Here is a 10,871-nt window from a genome sequence, read left to right on the forward strand (position 1 = left end):
AGATACCATTGCAATATATACACAAGATACATACTTTTCTAACATGGCTGGCTTTTATTTTTTTGTATAAAAACATTTTTAAAAAAGATACAGCTGAGAGCACCTCGGACACATAATGATTAGAAAGTTTCAGATCAGGTATCAACCTTTCCACAGCGGAAAAATGGAGATATTAGGTGCATCATTTTTGAAGTCCCTTAATTGCAAGGCTTCTTTAAAACCCTATTTCATTTCACTGTGATATTAATAATGCTGACATCTTCATAGGGCTTGTCAGTTTTGGGGTTGACTTTCACATTTGAAATTCTCTGAACGACTTCCATTCCTTTAGATACTCTTCCAAACACACTGTGTTTGTTGTCCAGCCATGGCTGTGGAAGGCCATATCAAGTTGATGGAGCAAAAGAAAGAGAAAATTATAATTAAATCTCAAGTTACTATACTGAGAACTCTGTGATGTAAACTATCGCCAACGGGATCTCTATAAAAACACTATTACACTGAATGCTTGTTTGTTTGCTGACTTCTTTAACTCTCCAACCCAAAAGGCTGCATGCGCACGGAAGCAGTTTCCGCAAACATATTCCAAGCTGGATAATGAACCATGAACGCAAAACTGGTACTGTCATTATAGTTTCTGTGCACACATTAGGTTGTGGACAAGTTTTGATCATTTGGTGGGGGGTGGGGTAGGAGAACCAAATCCTGCTACGTTCTCACCAAACAGATTATTTAAGCTATTTATATTAAATATGTGTATCCCCCTTTCCAATCTAGTGGTTCACAAGGCAGCATACAGTGATACCTCTACTTACGAATTTAATGCGTTCTGAACACACATTTGTAAGTCGAAAAAAATTGTAAGTCGAATCCCATAGGAATGCATTGGGAGAAAAAAATCCTAAGTAGAAGCAACCCTATCTAAAAATTCGTAAGTAGAAAAAATCCTATCTAAACTGCATCCAAGATGGCGGACGGAGCTCCATTCGTAAGTAGAAACATTCGTAAGTAGAGTTATTCGTAAGTAGAGGTACCACTGTATAACATAACGATTATATGAAACAGATAACTCATCTCTTGTGGCAAGCAGCCAGGAGAGCAGCTGGGTAGTAGGTTTGATGTTAAAACCTCTCCCCATGTCTCTCTTATCCTGCCACAGCTGCTGTGATAAATCGGGAGAGGGGGAGAGACCCGACCTAGAAAGTTTTCTGTCCAGCCACACTGGATGCAAGTCATTCAGGGATGAGGCCTATCTAGTGGAAGAAGGACAAGTGTTGGACTTGGCCCAGGGACCCCTGTCTTCAGATGGAAACTCAGCCTTGAACTGCAGTGCACTTTGGGTCAATCACTATCTTTTAATCCTGGCTTCCAGATCTGGTAGTAGCAAGAATAAAACAGAGATAGAATGTTGCAAGCATCTCAGAAGAAAGGCAAAGTATGTTTTGAATTTTCAAAAAGTAATCAGAGATGTTATATAGCCCAATTCCACTTCAGAGAAGACTCTGCTACTCTGTTGAGTTGGGATATATGGCAGAGCATATAGTAACAAATTCTAGCTGGCTATCAAGGGCAGCAAAAGATGCTGGGTCTCTTAAGAAGCAATCATTGGTGCTCCCACCCACAAATGAAATGGTACAGGCCAGGTACAGGCTTATTACCTCATCTGTTTGGGGAAACAAAGTACAGTATAACTAATGTTTTTCTGCAGCTAATGTAATATGGTGGCTGCCTTCAGCTCTTTCCCCTATAACCACCAAGTAGACTAGGGATGGGAAACGTGGTTTTTCAGTTACAGGACTATAACTTGCAGTGCATGGCCTGCATGATCAATAGTTACGAGATGACAGGAGCTGTAGTTCAACAACATCTGGAAGTCCATAGGCTTCCTCATCCTTATAGTAGACAACAGACACAATGGAATACCCTTCCATCTACCAACAGCCTCAAAACTTTTGCTACTCACAGAGAGGCAATTCAATGACATCTGACATAGTACTTACAGTTGGTACTACTGTTACAAAAAACTGTGAGCCGTTGGTATTTGGTCCTGCATTAGCCATACTAAGTGTGTAGGGCCTGTCATGTCGCAAAGTTGAGTGAAACTCGTCCTCAAATTCTCCTCCCCAGATACTTTCACCTCCCATTCCAGTTCCAGTAGGATCTCCAGTTTGGATCATGAAGCCCTACGTTTGGAGGGGGCGAAAGAAAAATCACAATTTAGGACATTAGCAGCCCTGCTGCATTAGGCACAGTCCAACATCCTGCTTAAAATTGTGGCTAAATCAGATGCGTCCAGAAAGCCCATAAGCAGGACTTGGAAGACAACAGCCTTCTCCTGCTGCTGTTTCCAGAACTGATACTCAGAAATGTACAGCCTCCGAACCAGGAAGTAACATACTGCCATCACTATTAATCAGTATCTTTAAGTGATCCAAATTTCAGTATTACCAAGAAAGGAGAAAAAATGTTGATCCATTTTATCTACAGTGGTGACGCCACTGTATCCCATAGATTGATATGCTGTGATTACAGTTTTGGAATTCTGCACAAAATCCTTCAGAAATGCATATGCAAAATCCACAAGTAGGGTAGGACTTAATAATAAGATGTGCATAAAGCCATTATGGGACAGGAAAAATTAAAGATATTGCAGCACCTGTTTATCTAACGAGCTCAACAACATTTGAGAACAGAGAAATATTGTTACTAATACCAAAGTTACCTTGATTATGCGGTGAAAGGTGTGCCCATTGTAGTAGCCATTCCTACTATGTACACAGAAGTTTTCCACTGTTTTGGGACACCTGCAGTTAAAAGGTATTAGATGTTAGTATAGTACTTAGTGCACTGGAATAGGGTAATGTTTTGAATTGGTCCGTATCTGTATCCAGTGAAACTGAGAGCACTTGACTGCAACTATCTATATCCATAAAGAACTAGGGCCACCTGCCAGATCATTCAGTAGGAAGACAACTCTTCATTCACAATCACATTCTGTGAATCATTTTGCCTATTACAAATTAAAATTGCCTTCTTGTTATGGAAACAGGAAAGCTTACAACCTTCTTCCTCTTGTCACAATGTAGGAGAAAGCAGTAGCGGTAAAAATGCTTTACCAGAGCAAAAATGGTGGTACCATAGCTATGACAGAATGGAACAAAAGCAAACAAAGGGAAAAGGTGCAGCTCTGTCAATGATGCTGGTGAATGGTCCAACAGTAGCTCAAGATAATGAGCATCTTTATTAAAAATGGAATGAAATAGAAAAGTATTCATATACATACTCAACAGGGAAGAGCTTGACATGTATATCTCCCATGCTTGTGTGGATAATGGCACTATCAGAAACTCGCTTGGGTCCTTCAGCTTGAGTGGCTGCCATGACCTCTTCTTTAGATGGCTTCTCATTAAATACATCTCTGTCAGAATCTGCACTTTTGGTGTCTTCTGGTTCACGTTTGGTAAACTGAAGGACAAGATAGCAGCATCCTTGTTTCTCTTATTGACTAATGGAATTGGAAGGATCATACACTGTAGTTCCAAAGACATATTGTTCCTAACTAGTGATAGGCTGCCCAGGCACCATATTATGTTGCTGAACTGAAAGGCTTTCTGTCTTCCTGTGGTTTGCAAACTGTTTCTGGTCCTATGCCAAGTGAAAAGAATTGCCCTTTGGCATATCTGAAGACTGTCAACATCTCAACAAAAATCTCAACGAAAATATTAAGTTTTTATGTGAGCTAAACTTACTTTAGCTTTAAAGAAATGCTTCTTTGCAGATTTCTACTGCATTTTCACCTCAAGTGGAGTTCTCATAATGAAATAGTCACCAAGACACCCCCCAGCCTAGTTGTTTGGTATAAGGAAGTACAAAAATGTACTAAAATTAATATTAGAGTTAGAACCAAGTGGTAAGACATGTGAATAGTATTATATCAAAGGCTATCAAAAAGGGGGGGGGGAATCACCTGGCAACTTCAGGTGATTGAAAGATGGGCAGCACACCCATCCGCTAAAAGTAGCCTGTAGGGGGTGGGAAACTGCCAGCTAGATCCCCTAGTATAAACTTACCATATAAAATCTGTTCTTTTTGAAGGAGGTGCAGATTATTGTTGGATCAGCTTGGATATTCTGAAGAACGGGGTTGTCGGATGCTTTCATCTCTACTGTAACAGCGGCACGGTGTTTCTTTGCGACACCTTGGAACAGAGCCAGTTGCATGACCCTGATGTTTTCCTGCTTGCCTAGGATTCTAACACATCTACACACAGGAAAGGAAAATTCGTGAACTTCAAAATCATTATGTAGCCTGCCTTTAATATGTAATATTTCAGAGCACCCTGCATCCAAACAGCATATTAATTTTTGGATTAATTTGGAAGCGAAGATCCCCAGTACATCATAGGGATATTGACTACCTTCTGGAAGGCACTGTGGGCTTAGAAACCAGGTGAACCTCTGGACCAATACAGCAGGCTTAACAAACATATTTGGAAGTAAGACTCTTAATACAAATGGATAATGAAAAAGTGTCAGTTATAACACATCAGAAACCTGATCTAAAGTATCAGTTCTCATATTATGGGTCCCAGATGGATAGCTAATGAAAATGTATGATCTGGAATCATTTAACCAATGGAAATCTGCAAATTATGTGGATAGTCCCCTTCCATCATTCACCAGGAATGTGAAACTGGGCACTGAATCTCTACATCCGGGGGTGGGGCTCCATTCTGTGGGCTAACCTTGGTCTCAATGGGGCACAATTTAACTCACAAGGCCATTTTCTTCTAAACCTGTCACAGGACTACTATATCAGGGGGTGGGTGGGATGTGGGGTTTGAACCAGAGTTTAAGCAAGTCATGGTTTATAAGCCAACAATAAACCATGGCTATTCATCTACCGTACATAGCTGAGTTGTGATTGTCAGACCAACTACCAAAAGATCAGAGCTTACTTTCTGAAAAGCAGACATTATTCCCTATAGATGATAAAAGATGGTAAGCATTTCAGTAGCATATCAGGTGACACTAATCATATAAATTAACTATCATGGATCACAGGAACAGAGAAAACTACCTAATACAAAGTGAGACCATTGGATCCAATTAGCTCAGTACAGTCAACACTGTCTGGCAATGGCTCTCCACTATTTCAGAAAGAAGTCTCTCCTAGCCCTACTTGGAGATGTCAGGGTTTGAAATTGGGACCTTCTGCATGCAAGGCAGATGTTCTACCACTGAGCTATAGCACTCCCAATGAGTAATGCCAACTCAATTCTATTTAACTGTATTATGTATTAATTTTGAGCAATTAAAGAGCCTATGAAGACTGAGCTTCTTTCTTTAAAATCTCTTGGAAATCCCTGAACAAAACAAAATAGGTACAGCTAACATGAAATAATAAGAGCAAGACTTACCGGTTTGTTTCCACATTTATGACCTTGATTCCCAACATTGTCCCATAGAGCACAAAGTGTCCAGTTTCATCAAAAATGATGTTAATTAACCTGACAGCATCCACTTTTTCCAGCTCCCGCTCCACAGCCATACGCCGACCAAATTCCATGTCAGGCAGCTGTTGTCTCATTTGTTGCAGCTCAGTAAACATCTACAGAAACAAGACACCTACCTATAATATGCGTATAACTTGACTTCGATTTATTTTTAATAAATTCTGTATAATGCATGTTATTTTTTTCTGTAAGCTGCTTTGAGACGAATAATGAAATGGTTATAAATCAATATACACAACATCTAAATTCCACACTTTGGCTAAACAAAACGCAGTTTAGTATTATGTGCTAATGAGGTCAATTTATGTAACATACAACAATGTTAGTTACATGTGTCTTTACACAATTAAAATACATACTTTAATATGTATAGCAAAAAGTTGGCAATTCATATATTGGATGTGGTATCTGACAAGGTTATAGTAACTAGACAGTTAAGTAATTTGAGTTGAAGCAAATTAAAAGTAATAAATTTTGATTAGAAAGCACAATATAAGTAATTCAGTTAACATTTGTAACAACAGTAGAGCCTTCTAAAAATACCGTTTATTTTTTCCTTGATTGTTAACTTCATGGTATATAACTAAAAGAAGAATAAATCACCAGTGTATTAATAATGCTAAACAGATACTGCAATGTAATGCTGAAAATATTACTCTTATAGAGGACAATTTGTATATATGTATGTATGGAGTACTTCTCATCTGTGAAAGAAATTTTAAAAAGATCATCTGTACTAGCAAGTAACTGAATGTTGTAATATATATATACTTACACTCAAAGATTCATCAAAGACTCTCATCAGTTTCCCTGTCAAAAATCTGAAAATTCGGACTTTTCTGTCAGAACCAATAGTAGCCATTTTTTTGCCATCAGGGGAGAAACATATACTAGTTAGGTATGCTTTACACTTAGCAAATTCATATAAATCAGTGTCTGTTTTATATTCCCAGTTCACATTTTTGGGAAATTTGTATTCATGGCGAGGCCCAGTCCAGTATTCAATCATTCCAGACTTGTCAGATGATACTATGACTTTATAGACAGAGTTCAGTCGTATCTGAGTAAGAGGCGATGTGTGAAGCTTATCAAAAATGTGAAGTGGCTGATTGTTTCCTCGACCATCATATATGAATATTTTCCCAGTACTCTTCTCAGACGCTGCAACTGAAGATATTGCATCTCCTGGGCAATACACCCATTCACACTGGCCAGGGTAGTAGCTAAAATAAAAAGAATAATTGGATTGGCATGATTTTAGGAATATAGATAGAAGAACACATAAGAAGTTCACAGATGCACTAATTTCCCCAGCTACTTTAATGGAGGTGGGCAGCTCGGCACATGCATCTCTTTTTCATGCAAAACTCCACCTGAACTGACATGCATTAAGTAGAAACTCTGGGTGTGCTTTGCAGCACTTGCAAGGCTGTAGAAGGAGAGTAATACTTATTTTTCTTCAATGTCTTATCTCAAGGAATCTGAATTCAACAAAATAACTACAACTTTAAAATAAGAAGTAGTTTGCTTTACATTTTTCCTGATAAATGCCCCCCTCACAATTCATGATTATATGCAATGTAATACAACCCTGTATTTGCTTGCTGTATTTTCCTGCTCCTTTATTAAAAGTATGCCAGCAATTAGACAGTTATTTGTGTACCACAATCAATCACAACCAATTACCTCTTAGACAGAAGTATTCTAAAGCATTAGGAAATCTACCAGGACCATAAAAAAAGAAAAGTGACTTACCCAAGTTTCAGCATGTTGATCATATCGAAGTTCACCACATCAAAAACCTTCATTGCTCTGTCATCCCCAACAGAGCAAAATAATGCACCTTCTGAACTACCAGCAATGCTCTCAATAACACCTATTGTGAGCAAAAGAAAGGAAATAGTCTGCTTCCAGAGAATAAGTTCTCTTCATTTGAGGAAAAAAAATGAACAAAATCATAATTGCTATATAAATGCTTCAGATGGAATTATGTCACAAACTAAAGCTGCACGGATAGATAAAGTACCTTTGAACTCAGTAGGATTTATTTCTGAATAGTCATGTATAAAATGGGCCTAGAAGGCTGGGATTCAAAGATCAAAATATAAACTGAGAGCTTCTGCAGCAAACAGGACTCTTTCTATGCAACTATTAAAGGTGCAAAAGCACTGTCTACCCACTGTCATCTGGCTACCCTACTGCTGCATTTCACAAAAACTAATCATTCAAGCTAAGTAACATTAGAGAACCCAATTTTTAAAATATGGTATGGATTTTTAAAGTGTGCTATGAAGCATATTTAAATGATGAAATAATAATATATTATTTGTGAAAAAAGAAAAAGAAAATACCAAACACAGTAACTTACCTAAATGGCTACGGAAATGTTTAACAAATTCAATTCCCTCTTCTACTTTCTTCCAGAATTTGACATGTCCATCATGACTGGCTGTTATTACAAAATCAGTCCTGCAGGTACAAGCATATAACCTTCATATTATAAAAGAACCGCAAACCTAGATCTCTGCTTCACTAGCAACCTTCCACAGGAGTCTGCAGCTTCTGGCTAGTTTGGGAAGCCAAATCACAGGTGCAGTCACTAGGACGCTACTTATTCCCCAAAGAGAGGGAAGAAATTTAATACAACATGCTGAACCTCAGAGAAACTATTCCATTTCACACTGGGCTTTCAAGGTCACTTGGGCGAGTCTCAAAGCATATACAACATGGACTGTCTCAAGTCCTCCTACAGAGTTTGAAACTCTAGAGATGGTTCTTACAGTTGTGCTGCACTTCAGAGATGCTCAAAACAAACTCAATGCAACAAACACATGTCACAACTTTCCCCCTTAAGCTTGGAGTTAAAAAGCAGGATGAGCTATGCTGCACTTATAGAAGCATAGAATTGTAGCATTAGAAGGGATTCCAAGGGACATCTAGCCAAACCCCTGCAATCCAGGAATGTTATGAAGCACTCTTTAGGCAAGATGCAATTCCTGAAACATACATCCGGTCCAATTCTACAATACTTAAAATAGAAAAAAAAGACTTACTTAGTACATACTACATGTGTGATGACATCTCTGTGCATATAACTGCGTTCATACATTGAAGCACTGGGGAGATTATCCAGGTAGACATGTTCAAACTCAAGAACTATAAATAAAGAAATAGTGTTTCCTAAAAATCATATTCCATTTCAAAAATGTTATTCAAATTATTTTGATTTAAAAGAGACCAAACTGAACAAACTTCTCTTTCAATACTGTGGTATGAGAACAACTGTGTAGCTGTATCATAGTGTTATATGAGGCTTGATCCCCACACAAACAAGTAAGTGTTCACATAACTGCAGCCCTAGTTGTCACACAAGCAGCAAAATTGTGCTTGGACTGCACAATTGGACTGTAGGGACCGAGCAACGGGAGCTCACCCCATCGCAGGGATTCGAACTGCCAAACTTATGATCGGCAAGCCCTAGGCTCTGTGGTTTAGACCAGTGGTCCTCAACCTTGGGCCTCCAGATGTTTTTGGCCTACAACTCCCATGATCCGTAGCTAGCAGGACCAGTGGTCAGGGATGATGGGAATTGTAGTCTCAAAACATCTGGAGGCCCAAGGTTGAGGATCACTGGTTTAGACCACAGTGCCACCTGCATCCCTTCACATGACTTAAGTATCCATAAAAATAAAGCTGAGTGAAACTGAATGAAGGGATTGTTTGCATGCATGCATGTATACACAGAGATACATTTAAACATGTGAACCCCCCACCTGTGCCACTTAAAATGAATTTTAAAAGCTCCAGAACATTCGGTGATACATAAAAATGCATGTAGCAGTATTTAAACCACTACAGTACAGGAGAAGGAAATTCCAGCCCTCTTCTTTAACTTGTAACCTAACTCAAACCACGTTTACTGAGAAGTAAGCAACAGTGCTTTCAGTGGGACTTACTGCCAGGTAAGCAAACACAGGGACAGGGACAGGGAGACGGCTGGCACTGTTATCTAAACCACTGAGCCTCTTTCGCTTGCCAATCATAAGGTTGGTGGTTCGAGTGAGCTCCCGTTGCCCGGTCCCAGCTCCTGCCAACCTACCGGTAGCAGTTTGAAAGCACGTCAAAGTGCAAGTAGATAAATAGGTACCGCTCCAGCGTGAAGGTAAACGGCATTTCCGTGCACTGCTCTGGTTCACCAGAAGCGGCTTAGTCATGCTGGCCACATGACCCGGAAGCTATACGCCAGCTCCCTCGGCCAATAAAGCGAGATGAGTGCTGCAACCCCAGAGTTGTCTGCGACTGGACTTAAAGGGGCCCTTTACCTTTACCTTTTTAAGCATGTGCAAGCATCACGTACAGTACTGCTTCACTCTTATGGGAGATGTCATGCAAGGTGGAGCATGTCAAGTCAGAAGCGTCAAGAGCGCAAAGGAGACATAACAGTTGCACCTTGCAACTCTCTGAACAGTTAGTTACGTGCAGATCACGACCACCGAGCCAGGTATCCGCAAGCCTTGGTCTGCCTGCAACTCAATTTAAACATGCCTCCAAGGAACGTGCAGCGAATCACCCGACACCAGAGGCTCGGAAGGAAACACGAGGAGGGACGAAGTGCTGAAGAAGAGTCGCCCTGTCCAGAGGGGCTGACAGTCTCTGAGGCATTTCCCCCCGCCCGCCCTTAAAGGTAAAGGTAAAGGGACCCCTGACCATTAGGTCCAGTCGTGACCGACTCTGGGGTTGCGTGCTCATCTCGCATGATTGGCCGAGGGAGCCGGCGTATAGCTTCCAGGTCATGTGGCCAGCATGACAAAGCCGCTTCTGGTAAAGCAGAGCAGCACATGGAAACGCCGTTTACCTTCCCGCTGTAGCGGTTCCTATTTATCTACTTGCATTTTGACGTGCTTTCGAACTGCTAGGTTGGCAGGAGCTGGGACCAAGCAATGGGAGCTCACCCCGTCACAGGGATTCGAACCGCCGACCTTCTGATCAGCAAGCCCTAGGCTCAGTGGTTTAACCACAGCGCCACCTGGGTCCCCAAAGGTAAAGGTAAAGGGACCCCTGACCATTAGGTCCAGTCGTGACCGACTCTGGGGTTGCGTGCTCATCTCGCATGATTGGCCGAGGGAGCCGGCGTATAGCTTCCAGGTCATGTGGCCAGCATGACAAAGCTTACCTTTCCTCTTTTTCACCTGCACGGCCTCCCCAGGTAAAGGGCCCACCCAGCGGTCTCCTTCCTCTTCTCTCCCTCCTTCCTCCTCCTCCGACCCTTCCCCTCCTTTCGCCTCGCCATCCTTTCCCTCGCTGTGCCTCCTCCTGCGCGGAGGTTCTGCGGACGCCATATTGGCTCTGCTTTTTT

At 40.9% G+C, this 10,871-nt stretch overlaps 1 protein-coding gene across 2 annotated transcripts; it reads right to left on the reverse strand.

Annotated features, from left to right (window-relative positions):
• Positions 1–34: 34 nt before the first annotated feature.
• Positions 35–10,860, reverse strand: PPWD1 (peptidylprolyl isomerase domain and WD repeat containing 1). Of its 2 annotated transcripts, none has more exons than XM_035100808.2 (11): positions 10,689–10,860; positions 8,569–8,671; positions 7,884–7,984; positions 7,271–7,391; positions 6,291–6,738; positions 5,420–5,610; positions 4,071–4,260; positions 3,284–3,465; positions 2,723–2,804; positions 2,001–2,183; positions 35–371 (listed from the first exon to the last, which is right to left on the reverse strand). In XM_035100808.2, exons 1-11 carry the CDS (start codon positions 10,852–10,854, stop codon positions 228–230), a joined length of 1,911 nt encoding a protein of 636 aa, XP_034956699.1. In that variant the 5' UTR covers positions 10,855–10,860; the 3' UTR covers positions 35–227. The 2 variants fall into 2 exon arrangements, with proteins under 2 accessions (XP_034956699.1, XP_060136247.1); XM_060280264.1 differs by having other exon boundaries at positions 10,705–10,852.
• Between the last annotated feature and the right edge of the window lie 11 nt (positions 10,861–10,871).

The sequence above is a fragment of the Zootoca vivipara genome, chromosome 11 (assembly GCF_963506605.1).
Source record: "Zootoca vivipara chromosome 11, rZooViv1.1, whole genome shotgun sequence".
NCBI classification, from domain to species: domain Eukaryota; kingdom Metazoa; phylum Chordata; class Lepidosauria; order Squamata; family Lacertidae; genus Zootoca; species Zootoca vivipara.

What these genes read in the sequence shown, in the direction of transcription:
- PPWD1 (XM_035100808.2), bottom strand. Translation starts at nt 10,854, where the DNA reads ATGGCGTCCGCAGAACCTCCGCGCAGGAGGAGGCACAGCGAGGGAAAG. An exon ending in ACACATGTAGTATGTACTAA is followed by an intron (nt 7,985 to 8,568) that starts GTAAGTCTTTTT and finishes TTGTACCTGCAG; the next exon opens with GACTGATTTTGTAATAACAG. An exon ending in CCTTTCACCGCATAATCAAG is followed by an intron (nt 2,184 to 2,722) that starts GTAACTTTGGTA and finishes CTCCAAACGTAG; the next exon opens with GGCTTCATGATCCAAACTGG.